This window comes from Leptodactylus fuscus, chromosome 11 (genome assembly GCF_031893055.1).
Source record: "Leptodactylus fuscus isolate aLepFus1 chromosome 11, aLepFus1.hap2, whole genome shotgun sequence".
NCBI classification, from domain to species: domain Eukaryota; kingdom Metazoa; phylum Chordata; class Amphibia; order Anura; family Leptodactylidae; genus Leptodactylus; species Leptodactylus fuscus.
Window position 1 is genome coordinate 59,584,672 of NC_134275.1, and position 17,215 is coordinate 59,601,886.

At 45.3% G+C, this 17,215-nt stretch overlaps 1 protein-coding gene across 1 annotated transcript; it reads left to right on the forward strand.

Moving 5' to 3' along the window:
- The first annotated feature begins 13,701 nt into the window (after positions 1-13,701).
- On the forward strand, positions 13,702-14,894 carry GPR4 (G protein-coupled receptor 4). The gene has a single exon (XM_075259344.1). It carries the CDS (start codon positions 13,796-13,798, stop codon positions 14,858-14,860), a length of 1,065 nt encoding a protein of 354 aa, XP_075115445.1. The 5' UTR covers positions 13,702-13,795; the 3' UTR covers positions 14,861-14,894.
- The last annotated feature ends 2,321 nt before the right edge of the window (positions 14,895-17,215 follow it).

A 17,215-nucleotide genomic window follows, 5' to 3' on the forward strand; every position in this document is an offset into this window, starting at 1 on the left:
CTCTGTCTCTAATACTACTCCTGTCTCTCCTGTACGGTATCTCTGCTCTGTCTAACACTACTCCTATCTCTCCTGTGATATCTCTGCTCTGTCTAATACTACTCCTGTCTCTCCTGTGATATCTCTGCTCTGTCTAATACTACTCCTGTCTCTTCTGTACGATATCTCTGCTCTGTCTAATACTACTCCTGTCTCTCCTATGATATCTCTGCTCTGTCTAATACTACTCCTGTCTCTTCTGTACGATATCTCTGCTCTGTCTAATACTACTCCTGTCTCTCCTATGATATCTCTGCTCTGTCTAATACTACTCCTGTCTCTTCTGTACGATATCTCTGCTCTGTCTAATACTACTCCTGTCTCTCCTGTACGTTATCTCTGCTCTGTCTAATACTACTCCTGTCTCTCCTGTGATATCTCTGCTCTGTCTAATACTACTCCTGTCTCTCCTGTACAATATCTCTGCTCTGTCTAATACTACTCCTGTCTCTTCTGTACGATATCTCTGCTCTGTCTAATACTACTCCTGTCTCTTCTGTACGGTATCTCTGCTCTGTCTCTAATACTACTTCTGTCTCTCCTGTACGGTATCTCTGCTCTGTCTCTAATACTACTCCTGTCTCTTCTGTACGATATCTCTGCTCTGTCTAATACTACTCCTGTCTCTTCTGTACGGTATCTCTGCTCTGTCTCTAATACTACTCCTGTCTCTCCTGTACGGTATCTCTGCTCTGTCTCTAATACTACTCCTGTCTCTCCTGTACGGTATCTCTGCTCTGTCTAATACTACTCCTGTCTCTCCTGTGATATCTTTGCTCTGTCTAATACTACTCCTGTCTCTTCTGTACGATATCTCTGCTCTGTCTAATACTACTCCTGTCTCTCCTGTGATATCTCTGCTCTGTCTAATACTACTCCTGTCTCTCCTGTACGTTATCTCTGCTGTCTCTAATACTACTCCTGTCTCTCCTGTGATATCTCTGCTCTGTCTAATACTACTCCTGTCTCTTCTGTACGATATCTCTGCTCTGTCTAATACTACTCCTGTCTCTCCTGTACGTTATCTCTGCTCTGTTTAATACTACTCCTGTCTCTTCTGTACGATATCTCTGCTCTGTCTAATACTACTCCTGTCTCTCCTGTGATATCTCTGCTCTGTCTAATACTACTCCTGTCTCTCCTGTACGTTATCTCTGCTGTCTCTAATACTACTCCTGTCTCTCCTGTGATATCTCTGCTCTGTCTAATACTACTCCTGTCTCTTCTGTACGATATCTCTGCTCTGTCTAATACTACTCCTGTCTCTCCTGTACGTTATCTCTGCTCTGTCTAATACTACTCCTGTCTCTCCTGTGATATCTCTGCTCTGCCTAATACTACTCCTGTCTCTTCTGTACAATATCTCTGCTCTGTCTAATACTACACCTGTCTCTCCTGTACGGTATCTCTGCTCTGTCTAATACTACTCCTGTCTCTCCTGTGATATCTCTGCTCTGTCTAATACTACTCTTGTCTCTTCTGTACAATATCTCTGCTCTGTCTAATACTACTCCTGTCTCTTCTGTACGATATCTCTGCTCTGTCTCTAATACTACACCTGTCTCTCCTGTACGGTATCTCTGCTCTGTCTAATACTACTCCTGTCTCTCCTGTTCGGTATCTTTGCTCTGTCTCTAATACTACTCCTGTCTCTCCTGTACGATATCTCTGCTCTGTCTCTAATACTACTCCTGTCTCTCCTGTACAATATCTCTGCTCTATCTAATACTACTCCTGTCTCTCCTGTTCAGTATCTCTGCTCTGTCTAATACTACTCCTGTCTCTCCTGTACGGTATCTCTGCTCTGTCTCTAATACTACTCCTGTCTCTCCTGTACGGTATCTCTGCTCTGTCTCTAATACTACTCCTGTCTCTCCTGTACGATATCTCTGCTCTGTCTAATACTACTCCTGTCTCTTCTGTACGATATCTCTGCTCTGTCTAATACTACTCCTGTCTCTTCTGTACGATATCTCTGCTCTGTCTAATACTACTCCTGTCTCTTCTGTACAATATCTCTGCTCTGTCTAATACTACATCTGTCTCTCCTGTACGGTATCTCTGCTCTGTCTAATACTACTCCTGTCTCTCCTGTGATATCTCTGCTCTGTCTAATACTACTCCTGTCTCTTCTGTACAATATCTCTGCTCTGTCTAATACTACTCCTGTCTCATCTGTACGATATCTCTGCTCTGTCTCTAATACTACACCTGTCTCTCCTGTACGGTATCTCTGCTCTGTCTAATACTACTCCTGTCTCTCCTGTTCAGTATCTCTGCTCTGTCTAATACTACTCCTGTCTCTCCTGTACGGTATCTCTGCTCTGTCTCTAATACTACTCCTGTCTCTCCTGTACGGTATCTCTGCTCTGTCTCTAATACTACTCCTGTCTCTCCTGTACGATATCTCTGCTCTGTCTAATACTACTCCTGTCTCTTCTGTACGATATCTCTGCTCTGTCTAATACTACTCCTGTCTCTTCTGTACGATATCTCTGCTCTGTCTAATACTACTCCTGTCTCTTCTGTACAATATCTCTGCTCTGTCTAATACTACATCTGTCTCTCCTGTACGGTATCTCTGCTCTGTCTAATACTACTCCTGTCTCTCCTGTGATATCTCTGCTCTGTCTAATACTACTCCTGTCTCTTCTGTACAATATCTCTGCTCTGTCTAATACTACTCCTGTCTCATCTGTACGATATCTCTGCTCTGTCTCTAATACTACACCTGTCTCTCCTGTACGGTATCTCTGCTCTGTCTAATACTACTCCTGTCTCTCCTGTTCGGTATCTTTGCTCTGTCTCTAATACTACTCCTGTCTCTCCTGTACGATATCTCTGCTCTGTCTCTAATACTACTCCTGTCTCTCCTGTACAATATCTCTGCTCTATCTAATACTACTCCTGTCTCTCCTGTTCAGTATCTCTGCTCTGTCTAATACTACTCCTGTCTCTCCTGTACGGTATCTCTGCTCTGTCTCTAATACTACTCCTGTCTCTCCTGTACGGTATCTCTGCTCTGTCTCTAATACTACTCCTGTCTCTCCTGTACGATATCTCTGCTCTGTCTAATACTACTCCTGTCTCTTCTGTACGATATCTCTGCTCTGTCTAATACTACTCCTGTCTCTTCTGTACGATATCTCTGCTCTGTCTAATACTACTCCTGTCTCTTCTGTACAATATCTCTGCTCTGTCTAATACTACATCTGTCTCTCCTGTACGGTATCTCTGCTCTGTCTAATACTACTCCTGTCTCTCCTGTGATATCTCTGCTCTGTCTAATACTACTCCTGTCTCTTCTGTACAATATCTCTGCTCTGTCTAATACTACTCCTGTCTCATCTGTACGATATCTCTGCTCTGTCTCTAATACTACACCTGTCTCTCCTGTACGGTATCTCTGCTCTGTCTAATACTACTCCTGTCTCTCCTGTTCAGTATCTCTGCTCTGTCTAATACTACTCCTGTCTCTCCTGTACGGTATCTTTGCTCTGTCTCTAATACTACTCCTGTCTCTCCTGTACGATATCTCTGCTCTGTCTCTAATACTACTCCTGTCTCTTCTGTACAATATCTCTGCTCTGTCTAATACTACTCCTGTCTCTCCTGTGATATCTCTGCTCTGGCTAATACTACTCCTGTCTCTTCTGTACAATATCTTTGCTCTGTCTAATACTACTCCTGTCTCTCCTGTACGTTATCTCTGCTCTGTCTAATACTACTCCTGTCTCTCCTGTGACATCTCTGTTCTGTCTAATACTACTCCTGTCTCTCCTGTACAATATCTCTGCTCTGTCTAATACTACTCCTGTCTCTCCTGTACCATATCTCTGCTCTGTCTCTAATACTACTCCTGTCTCTCCTGTACGATATCTCTGCTCTGCCTAATACTACTCCTGTCTCTCCTGTTCAGTATCTCTGCTCTGTCTAATACTACTCCTGTCTCTCCTGTACGGTATCTCTGCTCTGTCTCTAATACTACTCCTGTCTCTCCTGTACGATATCTCTGCTCTGTCTCTAATACTACCCCTGTCTCTCCTGTACGGTATCTCTGCTCTGTCTAATACTACTCCTGTCTCTCCTGTACGTTATCTCTGCTGTCTCTAATACTACTCCTGTCTCTTCTGTACGATATCTCTGCTCTGTCTAATACTACTCCTGTCTCTCCTGTAATATCTCTGCTCTGTCTCTAATACTACTCCTGTCTCTTCTGTACAATATCTTTGCTCTGCCTAATACTACTCCTGTCTCTTCTGTATAATATCTTTGCTCTGTCTAATACCACTCCTGTCTCTCCTGTGATATCTCTGCTCTGTCTAATACTACTCCTGTCTCTCCTGTACAATATCTCTGCTCTGTCTAATACTACTCCTGTCTCTCCTGTGATATCTTTGCTCTGTCTAATACTACTCCTGTCTCTTCTGTACGATATCTCTGCTCTAATACTACTCCTGTCTCTTCTGTACAATATCTCTGCTCTGTCTAATACTATACCTGTCTCTCCTGTACGGTATCTCTGCTCTGCCTAATACTACTCCTGTCTCTCCTGTTCAGTATCTCTGCTCTGTCTAATACTACCCCTGTCTCTCCCGTACAGTATTTCTGCTCTGTCTAATACTACTCCTGTCTCTCCTGTACGTTATCTCTGCTGTCTCTAATACTACTCCTGTCTCTCCTGTACAATATCTCTGCTCTGTCTAATACTACTCCTGCCTCTCCTGTACGGTATCTCTGCTCTGTCTCTAATAGTACTCCTGTCTCTCCTTTACGGTATCTCTGCTTTGTCTAATACTACTCCTGTTTCTCCTGTACGTTATCTCTGCTCTGTCTAATACTACTCCTGTCTCTCCTGTACGGTATCTCTGCTCTGTCTCTAATAGTACTCCTGTCTCTCCTTTATGGTATCTCTGCTTTGTCTAATACTACCCCTGCCTCTCCTGTACGGTATCTCTGCTCTGTCTCTAATACTACCCCTGTCTCTCCTGAATGGTATCTCTGCTCTGTCTAATACTACACCTGTCTCTCCTGTGTGATATCTCTGCTCTGTCTAATACTACTCCTGTCTCTCCTGTACGGTATCTCTGCTCTGTTTCTAATACTACTCCTGTCTCTCCTGTACGGTATCTCTGCTCTGTCTAATATTACTCCTGTCTTTCCTGTACGGTATCTCTGCTCTGTCTCTAATACTACTCCTGTCTCTCCTGTACGGTATCTCTGCTCTGTCTCTAATACTACTCCTGTCTCTCCTGTACGGTATCTCTGCTCCATCTAATACTACTCCTGTGCGGTATCTCTGCTGTCTCTAATACTACTCCTGTCTCTTTTGTACAGTATCTCTGCTCTGTCTAATACTACTCCTGTCTCTCCTGTGCGGTATCTCTGCTTGGTCTATACTACTACTCCTGTCTCTCCTGTACGGTATCTCTGCTCGGTCTATACTACTACGCCTGTCTCTCCTGTGTGATATCTCTGCTCTGTCTCTAATACTACACCTGTCTCTCCTGTACGGTATCTCTGCTCTGTCTCTAATATTACACCTGTCTCTCCTGTACGGTATCTCTGCTCTGTCTCTAATACTACCCCTGTCTCTCCTGTACGGTATCTCTGCTCTGTCTAATTCTACCCCTGTCTCTCCTGTACGGTATCTCTGCTCTGTCTAATACTACCCCTGTCTCTCCTGTGTGATATCTCTGCTCTGTCTAATACTACTCCTGTCTCTTCTGTACAATATCTTTGCTCTGTCTCTAATACTACACCTGTCTCTCCTGTACGGTATCTCTGCTCTGTCTAATACTACTCCTATCTCTCCTGTACAGTATCTCTGCTCTGTCTAATACTACTCCTATCTCTCCTGTACAGTATCTCTGCTCTGTCTCTAATACTACACCTGTCTCTCCTGTACGGTATCTCTGCTCTGTCTAATACTACTCCTATCTCTCCTGTACGGTATCTCTGCTCTGTCTCTAATACTACTCCTGTCTCTCCTGTACGGTATCTCTGCTCTGTCTCTAATACTACTCCTGTCTCTCCTGTACGGTATCTCTGCTCTGTCTCTAATACTACTCCTGTCTCTCCTGTACGGTATCTCTGCTCTGTCTAATACTACTCCTGTCTCTCCTGTACGGTATCTCTGCTCTGTCTAATACTACTCCTATCTCTCCTGTACGGTATCTCTGCTCTGTCTCTAATACTACTCCTGTCTCTCCTGTACGGTATCTCTGCTCTGTCTCTAATACTACCCCTGTCTCTCCTGTACGGTATCTCTGCTCTGTCTCTAATGCTACTCCTGTCTCTCCTGTACAGTATTTCTGCTCTGTGTGATACTACTCCTGTCTCTCCTGTACGGTATCTCTGCTCTGTCTCTAATACTACTCCTGTCTCTCCTGTACGGTATCTCTGCTCCATCTAATACTACTCCTGTGCGGTATCTCTGCTGTCTCTAATACTACTCCTGTCTCTTTTGTACAGTATCTCTGCTCTGTCTAATACTACTCCTGTCTCTCCTGTGCGGTATCTCTGCTTGGTCTATACTACTACTCCTGTCTCTCCTGTACGGTATCTCTGCTCGGTCTATACTACTACGCCTGTCTCTCCTGTGTGATATCTCTGCTCTGTCTCTAATACTACACCTGTCTCTCCTGTACGGTATCTCTGCTCTGTCTCTAATATTACACCTGTCTCTCCTGTACGGTATCTCTGCTCTGTCTCTAATACTACCCCTGTCTCTCCTGTACGGTATCTCTGCTCTGTCTAATTCTACCCCTGTCTCTCCTGTACGGTATCTCTGCTCTGTCTAATACTACCCCTGTCTCTCCTGTGTGATATCTCTGCTCTGTCTAATACTACTCCTGTCTCTTCTGTACAATATCTTTGCTCTGTCTCTAATACTACCCCTGTCTCTCCTGTACAGTATCTCTGCTCTGTCTCTAATACTACTCCTGTCTCTCCTGTACGGTATCTCTGCTCTGTCTAATACTACTCCTGTCTCTCCTGTACAGTATCTCTGCTCTGTCTCTAATACTACCCCTGTCTCTCCTGTACGGTATCTCTGCTCTGTCTCTAATGCTACTCCTGTCTCTCCTGTACAGTATTTCTGCTCTGTGTGATACTACACCTGTCTCTCCTGTACGGTATCTCTGCTCTGTCTAATACTACCCCTGTCTCTCCTGTGTGATATCTCTGCTCTGTCTAATACTACTCCTGTCTCTTCTGTACAATATCTTTGCTCTGTCTCTAATACTACACCTGTCTCTCCTGTACGGTATCTCTGCTCTGTCTAATACTACTCCTGTCTCTCCTGTACGGTATCTCTGCTCTGTCTCTAATACTACTCCTATCTCTCCTGTACAGTATCTCTGCTCTGTCTAATACTACTCCTATCTCTCCTGTACAGTATCTCTGCTCTGTCTCTAATACTACACCTGTCTCTCCTGTACGGTATCTCTGCTCTGTCTAATTCTACCCCTGTCTCTCCTGTACGGTATCTCTGCTCTGTCTAATACTACCCCTGTCTCTCCTGTGTGATATCTCTGCTCTGTCTAATACTACTCCTGTCTCTTCTGTACAATATCTTTGCTCTGTCTCTAATACTACACCTGTCTCTCCTGTACAGTATCTCTGCTCTGTCTCTAATACTACCCCTGTCTCTCCTGTACGGTATCTCTGCTCTGTCTAATTCTACCCCTGTCTCTCCTGTACGGTATCTCTGCTCTGTCTAATACTACCCCTGTCTCTCCTGTGTGATATCTCTGCTCTGTCTAATACTACTCCTGTCTCTCCTGTACGGTATCTCTGCTCTGTCTCTAATACTACTCCTGTCTCTCCTGTACAGTATCTCTGCTCTGTCTCTAATACTACTCCTGTCTCTCCTGTACGGTATCTCTGCTCTGTCTAATACTACTCCTGTCTCTCCTGTACAGTATCTCTGCTCTGTCTCTAATACTACCCCTGTCTCTCCTGTACGGTATCTCTGCTCTGTCTCTAATGCTACTCCTGTCTCTCCTGTACAGTATTTCTGCTCTGTGTGATACTACACCTGTCTCTCCTGTACGGTATCTCTGCTCTGTCTCTAATACTACTCCTATCTCTCCTGTGCGGTATCTCTACTCGGTCTCTACTACTACTCTTGTCTCTTCTGTACTTTGTCCTGTATCGGCTTATTTCTGACTGTTTTATTTATGACTGCTCTCTTATCATCTCTGTCTCTTCTCTCGGTACACTGTCTTTCCTCTTGTCCCTCGCTGCATTCTCTTGAATTGTCTCGTTTTCTAATCGCTTCCAATATGTAAATATTTCTATGTAAAGTAGACAGCACATTAATCACCCTATTACTCCCCCCATCTGCTTCTGTCTCTCTCCCATGACGAATCCTAATGATCTGTCACAAAAAGAGACAGTCAAAGGAGCAGTCTCATTTGAAAAAGCGTCTAGACAAATTAACCAAGACCACAAGGCAGCTGACACTAGCAATCCTGCCGTCCCATCTAATCTCCCACTTATGGTGTCAAACATTCACTTGTACCCTGCAATACTGCCCCCTCACCCTGCTCACTTGTACCCTGCAATACTGTGCCCTCACCCTGTTCACTTGTACCCTGCAATACTGCCCCCTGACCCTGCTCAGCTGTACCCTGCAATACTGCCCCCTCACCCTGCTCACTTGTACCCTGAAATACTGCCCCCTCACCCTGCTCACTTGTACCCTGCAATACTGCCCCCTCACCGTGCTCACTTGTACCCTGCAATACTGCCCCCTGACCCTGCTCAGCTGTACCCTGCAATACTGCCCCCTCACCCTTCTCACTTGTACCCTGCAATACTGCCCCCTCACCCTGCTCACCTGCGTGTACCCAGCATTACTGTCCCCTACACTGCTCATCTGTACCCAGAATTACTTCACCTCATTACCACCCTGTCAACCCCCACCTTGCTCCTGTACCCAGCATCACTACCCTGTCACTGCATCTGTCCCCAGCATCACTGCATCCTGCTCACCTGTGCTCAGCATTACAGTCCCCTCACCTCTCATCCTGCTTAGCTGTACCCAGCATTACTGCCTCACCACCCCTCACCTTCTTCAACTGTACTCAGAATTACTGTCCCATCACCCCCTCACCCTACTCATCTATATCCAGCCTTATTACCCTGTCACCACAGCCTGCTGATCTGTACCCAGCATTACTACCCTGTCATTGCTCATCCTGTTCATCTACACCAGGGGTAGGGAACGTACGGCTCTCCAGCTGTTGCAAAACTACAACTCCCAGCATGCATACTTGCTCTGCTGTTCTTGGAACTCCTATGGAAGTGAATGGAGCATGCTGGGAGTTGTAGTTTCACAGCAGCTGGAGAGCCAAAGGTTCCCTACCCCTGATCTACACCAAGCATTACTGCTCTGTCCCCTCTCACCCAGCATCAGTGCCCCATCACCTCTCACTCCGCTCATGTGTACCCTGCATTACTGCCATGTAATCACTCACCCCGCTCCATTGTACACAGCATTAGTGCCCCATGATCCCTTTGTAATGATGCCGGCCGGACACTAGACATCAACACCAAACTCCTCTTATAGAAATCTCCACTCACAGGTGCTAACAGTATGACCCCAACATGAACAACAGGAAAGAACTAGGAAACAAGGAAACCAAGAAAACCAAACTAAGGCCTAGTTCACATGGGGAAAGGGCGGCGTATTTTGGTCCTGATTTTCAACAGTCGCAGCTTCCCGCTCCGGAGTAGGCCCAAATGAATGGGCCTAGTCCAGAGGGTGCTGCCACAAGGCAAACGCTGGGGTTGAATCATGCCGCTCAGGGCTCGTTCACATCTGCGTCGCCCTCTCCGTACTGCAGGTTTCCGTTTCCTGCCTAAAACAGAGACAGGAGACGGAAACCTGCAGGAGTCTTTCTCACCCATTCATTTGAATGGGTGAGAAAGCTGTCCGGCCGTGAGCGGTGGTGAGCGTTTTGCGCTCTCCGCCGCGAAACCGGGTTTTATAATCCGGACACAGAGTCGGACATGCAGTACTCTGTGTCCGGATAAAAAAAATGCGGTTTCGCGGTGGAGAGCCTAAAACGCTCACCGCCGCTCACGGCCGGACCCGGTCTGTGCTTTCCGTCTTCTGGCATGCAGAAGACGGAAACCACAGAACGGAGAGTAGAACGCAGGTGTGAACCTAGCGTCACAGAAAAAGGTGAGCTAATGGTCTACATAGACCACTATTGTAAGGAGGCGGATTATGACATGGATTCAGCTCCAAAATCTGCCCCCTCTTGCCCCATGTGAACGAGCCCTAAGAGCTGAGTATCAGCAATGTGAGCAGGAATAGATGTCTGCAGAGAAATCGGAATCAAACACATCAGAAAGAACTAGAAATGGATCTAGAAAATGACAAAAGAAATCAAATTTGATAACCCAAATCGTTTTTCCTCGTTTACGATTAATTGTCAATTACTTTAGGACACCCTTGCTTTTAGGAGCTACGCCCTGTTTTTATAGATCACTGAATTTTGGTTTTGGATAGTGTATAGCAAGTCATATATCTGGTACCAATGCCAAGTGTAAGTCAGAATGAAATGGATGTAAAATAATTGAAATAATCGATGCGGACAAGTTCACATTGATTATTTGAGCTGACTTTTGAGCCCAGTTTTTGATAATTTTTCAATTAATTGCCCAGCGATATAGTTTTGGCCCTCGGAGGATCATTTTACTTTTTCTTCTACAGATTCAGACATTGAGCTATAAATAGTTTATTGATCGATAATAACACTTTCTGGTTTTGCTGTTCCCTCGCTGAAGCTGCAATGTGATTGGTCAGGGAGTCTCACGCATAATTAGTGTTCTTCTGAATACTTGCCTGTAATTAATTAATAATGATCCATTAGCCATCACTGTGTCTATGTGGAGGAAAGACATGGAAAGGAAATATGATAGTAGATTGTAGTGTCACACCGGGCCATTGTGCTCCTCCTGTCACTGCCACTGTAACTAATGAGGCTTCAACTCCCCATTTTATTATCACATATTCATAACCCCCTACAAGTGAGTGATCATTGCTAGCCATATAATATACATTAGTGCCCTATCCCTACACACCCTGCAGGTTCAACAATAGTGTCCCTCATACTCACACTCAGCAATTACATACTCATATTAGTGTCCCTTAGTCTCACACTCAGCAGTTACACACTCACATCAGTGTCCCTCAGGCTCACTCAGCGGTTACACACTCACATCAGTATCACTCAGGCTCACACTTAGCAGTTACACACTCATCAGTGTCCCTCGGGCTCACACTCAGCAGTTACACACTCATCAGTGTCCCTCAGGCTCACACTCAGCAGTTACACACTCACATCAATTTCCCTCAGGCTCACACTCAGCAGTTATACACTCACATCAGTGTCCCTCAGGCTCACTCAGCAGTTACACACTCACATCAGTGTCACTCAGGCTCACACTCAGCAGTTATACACTCACATCAATATACCTCAGGCTCACACTCAGCAGTTACACACTCATCAGTGTCCCTCAGGCTCACACTCAGCAGTTACACACTCATCAGCATCCCTCAGGCTCACACTCAGCAGTTATACACTCACATCAATATCCCTCAGGCTCACACTCAGCAGTTACACACTCATCAGTGTCCCTCAGGCTCACACTCAGCAGTTACACACTCACATCAATTTCCCTCAGGCTCACACTCAGCTGTTATACACTCATCAGTGTCCCTCATACTTACACTCAGCAGTTACACACTCATCGTGTCCCTCAGGCTCACACTCAGCGGTTGCAAACTCACATCAATGTCCCTCAGCCTCACACTCAGCAGTTACACACTCACATCAGGAACACACGTCAGTTTTATAATCATCCCACGCACAGCCATACTTCAGAGCCCGTTCAGGAAGCCCACCCTGTGACAACCTGTAAGGGTACTCGTGTGTATCTGTTATACACTCGATAAAGGGGTGTTCTCCCAAAACGCTGCCCTAAGCGTCGTGTGTTTTAAATCCTAATAAAAGTGCGTTTGTTTGAAGACTTACGGAGTAGCGCAGTTATTCTTTCATCCTCCGGTCTCTCTCCACACTCACATCAGTGTCCCTCAGGCTAACACTCAGTAATTACACACTCACATAATTCTCTTAAGCTAACACTCAGCAGTTACACACTCACATCAATGTTCCTTAGCCTCACACTCAGCATTTATGCTTAAATTAATATACCTTACACTCAAATTTAGCAGTTACACACTCAAAAAAGTATCCCTCAGGCTCACACTCAGCAGTTACACACTCACATCAGTGTCCCTCAGGCTAACACTCAGCGGTTACACACTCACATCAGTGTCCCTCAGGCTAACACTCAGCGGTTACACACTCACAACATTCTCTTAGGCTAACACTCAGCAGCTACACACTCACATCAATGTTCCTTAGCCTCACACTCAGCATTTATGCTTAAATTAATATCCCTTAAACTTAGCAGTTACACACTCAGAACAGTGTCCCCTAATGCTCATACTCAGCATTACACACTCACATCATTGTCCCTCATGTTGACACTCATTTACCCATAACATTGACACACTCACAGCGGTGTCCCCACTCACACAGCATTTACGCACTCAAGTCTCATGTGGCCTTATAGAGATAACTGTCTGACCTTGTAACCCCTCCCATTCATTATTATGTTGTTGTTCAGAAGATCTTGAACATTTGTCGTCCTGTCACTTTTTAGAACTTCCACTTGTAATGTCCTGTATAGAAGTTGGCACTCAACTCCTTAAATTTTTTCTCCTCTGAGCAATTTCTATAGGCCTTTATGATACTATCCAAGTAGGATTAGGATGCCAACTAAGCCAGTGAAGAATGTTGGCTGCAGAACTCTTTTGAGAGAAATCTAACAAAAAAAAGTATAATCTAAACGGAAATCTCAAGTATAAATGACGAGTCTGCATCTGTCCCTGACCCATAAAATAAGAATATTGTCAATATATCTGCTCCAAAAATAATGTGACCCATGTTAAAAAAAAAGTAACTGTGAAGAAGAAACAAGCACATTTTTCTAGCACCACAAATGATTCTCAATTTTAGGGGCACGGTACGTCCCCATGGCGGTACCCTGTCTAAGTAAAACGTAGCTCACAATTCCAAAGTGCCAAAATCAACATTTTAGACTACGAGTGTGGAACCACGCTCAAACCTAACTCCTTTCGAATTTACATACACAAGGAAAGTCGCAGGAGTAACAGTAATACCCTGGAGTTACCTGGGACCCTTAAAGTGGAGGGAGGCAAATAGTTTGTGACAGGTGATGATCTGCTTGAGACTATCAGGTGGCCATAGACAGGGCAACACTTCTTGTAGATCTTTGGATCATGGTGCTGTTACCACACATGCCTGGGACTTGGCTATTTCATGTGTTATTAGGTCCCCGCCTCGATTTGGTGCCACCATACTACATGACTACATTCTTCTGGATTTGTATGTTATTCCTACAGTCTTTGCTGGTTCTTATAGTCTTATTTCTCTCAACACAGAGCCTGCCATTCGGAATTATGATGGTGTAGTGTTCCAGAACTATGAGCCGCCATGTACAACCTTCCCAAAGACCCGGGCAATGCTGAGCCCCACACAAGGAGAAGTGGGAGAGATGGGGTCGTCAAGAGTTCAATTTATGCTAAAGAAGTGAGTTTAATAGGAAAAAGAACAGAATCTCTCTGGTAGCACATACCCATTCATCTAACATGTCTAACATCACCCCAGAGGCCTGCAACGTTGACTCTGACCTGGATAGCATTCTTCCTCCATCGCTGTATGCGGTTGTCTTCGTAGTGGGACTTCCGGCCAATCTTCTAGCTCTCTGGGCTGCCTGGTTGCAGGTGCGCAAAGGAAAAGAACTCGGAGTTTACCTTCTAAACCTCAGCCTGTCGGATCTACTGTTGATTTGTGCACTACCACCATGGACGGACTACTACTTGAGGAGAGACGTATGGGGGTATGGGCCAGGGGCCTGCCGCCTTTTTGGCTTCATCTTCTATACTAATCTGTACGTGGGTGCTGCTTTCCTGTCTTGTGTCTCAGCTGACCGGTACCTGGCGGTGGCACATCCTTTGAGGTTCCCTGGTGCCCGGCCCATCCGCTCTGCGGCAGCTGTCTCCGCACTGGTTTGGGTCCTAGAACTGGCAGCTAATGCCCCTCCCTTGTTCAGAGACGCTATCACCAGAGACCGGTACAACCATACCTTCTGCTACGAAAGTTATCCCCTATCTGGAAAGGGAGATGCCCTAGCCAATGTGGGGAGGGTGTTAGCTGGATTTTTATTGCCCTGGGGGATAATGCTATTGTGTTATGCTGGGTTGCTCCGTGCTCTGCGGGGCAGTGCATCCTGTGAACGAAGAGAAAAAAGACGGGTGCGTCGGCTGGCCCTGGGGCTTCCTTGTGTGGCACTGCTCTGCTATGGGCCCTATCATGCCCTGCTCCTTTTGCGCAGTCTAGTGTTTCTGATTGGAGGAGGTTCTGTAGCAGCAGGTGAAAGCTGTGCCCTGGAGGAGCGGCTGTTCCCAGCGTACCACGCCTCTCTAGCAATGGCCACCCTGAACTGCTTGGCTGATCCTGCCCTTTATTGCTTGGCTTGTCCAGGAGCAAGGGGGGAGGTGGCAAAAGCAATTGGCAGAGTAGTGGCCTGGGCAATGGGAAAAGACAGAAGTGGCTGGCAGGAAAGGGGCATCGATGGAAGAGGAATCAGTGGCCGAGCTGAGGCGGTGGGAATGGTAGAGATGGGTCAAGGAGGGGGCAGTTCCATCGTCTGAGCTTTATTAGCAATTGGGTGTACAAATTGGAATAAAAGTGATGCCTTGTAACAAAGTTTGTAAGCAGGTGGAGTGTTACTGTGTGGAGATGGTCTGCAAGGGGAGTGTTCCTATGTGGAGATGGCACACAGGTAGAGTGTTCTTATGTGGAGATGATCTACACAAGGAATGTTCCAGAGTGGAGATGATCTAGAGGCGGAGTGTTCTTATGTGGAGATTATCCACAGGCGAAGTGATCCTGGGTGGAGATGGTCTCTATGTGGATAGTTCTAGTATGAAGATGGTCCGCAGATGTAGTGTTCTCGTGTGGTGATGGTCCGCATGTGGAGTGTTCTTGTGTGGTGATGGTCCGCATGTGGAGTGTTCTTGTGTGGTGATGGTCCGCATGTGGAGTGTTCTTGTGTGGTGATGGTCCGCATGTGGAGTGTTCTTGTGTGGTGATGGTCCGCATGTGGAGTGTTCCTGTGTGGTGATGATCCGCAGGTGGAGTGTTCCTATGTGCAGCTCTGTCTGCCATCTGTGTGCTGAGTCAGTGTGTGTTACGTAGACACATCCAGAACGCCAAAGCAATTGAGTTATATGGGAACAGTGGAGAAGAGTGTGGGGGGGTACACAGCTGTTACTGACGGAGGATCGGGCTGTACTGCGCCACACAATACTCACACATACAAATGTAATCAGTAACCCTCAAATAATGTTCAGGACGGGCACCAAAATTTCACCCTGACCTCAGACTCCCTATCACAGCTCAGACAGCAATGCTGTCTACACCTTATTAAATCCTGTTATATACTATTAGACACTGCTGCATACTGTTTGTATACTAATACATACCGTTACACACTGCTACATACTGCTTATATACTAATACATACCGTTACACACTGCTACATACTGTTTATATACTAATACATACCATTACACACTGCTACATACTGCTTATATACTAATACATACCGTTACACACTGCTACATACTGCTTATATACTAATACATACCGTTACACACTGCTACATACTGCTTATATACTAATACATACCGTTACACACTGCTACATACTCTTGGCATACTATTGCACATACTGTTACACACTGCTACATACTGTTGGCATACTACTGCACATACTGTTACACACTGCTACGTACTATTATATGATATAGCTACATAATATATCATGCTATCACATATTGCACTATTTCAAATTGATACATTGTTACAGACGCTGACACACTGGTATATATTACACTCATTGGGGCACATTTATTAAGCTACGTGCACCTTTTTTGGTGCAAATTGTGCCTTTTTGTGTTTTTGTTTTCTGTCCCATGCTTTATTTATGACACTTTGAATTTTTGGAGGGGAAGGGGAGGGGGTATGGCCTAAATGAAGAGCCTTTTCATGCTGGGATCGTTTTCACTTGCACCTTTTTAAAAAGGGTCAGAAAAGGCACCACAAATGCAGGGCAGCACAGTGGCTCAGTGGTTAGCACTGGAGTCCTGGGTTCGAATCCCACCAGGAACAACATCTGCAAGGAGTTTGTATGTTTTCCCCATGTTTGCGTGGATTTCCTCCCATTCTACAAAGACATACTGATAGGAAAAAAAAATAATACATTGTGATCCCTATACACAAATGCCCTCCAGCACAACCTGTCAGGTGAGACAATATTGAAATCGGCAAAGTACACATTAGCTTATAAAGGGGCATCAAAACTAACACATGCACCGAAATCATAAATAGGCACAACCTCAAAAGTGGTTTGAAAAAAGGCACACCTGTGAAAAACATGTCCAAAAAAGGAGCAAAGGACAAAAAAAAAAAAAAAAACTACATCCGGATAGAAATGTCAGATTGCTGCAAAACTTGTCCTGCAGATATGTAAATCATTACAGGTGTGATCTAATTAGACCCTGGATCTGGACTCAAGAGGTCATAAAAAGACTTTCAGAGGCTACTTTTAGGTAGTGTACCTCTTTTTGATCTACCATGAACCCAAACATATTTTGCCCAAATGACAGACTTTGAAGGGTGGCACATCATCGGACTGAATAAATCTGGGTGGTCATTTTCACAAATTGCCTGGCTGTTCTGACCTAGCTGTCACAAGAGGACACACACACAGTAACCAGGACCTGGACAGCGCAGGCAGACCACCAGTAGAGAGGATCCTTTGATCCACTGTTAAGCACAAGCAGCTCCTGCAGTTTCTTTGTCCACCATCCAGACACAGGTACATACTTCATGCGTCCTGCCATTGACAGCCGGCTACTGTTACCTTTGTTTACAATAGTATTGTGAATGACAAACCTGGACTGCTACAGAATGGAATTATATTATCTTCAGCAACTAATCCAG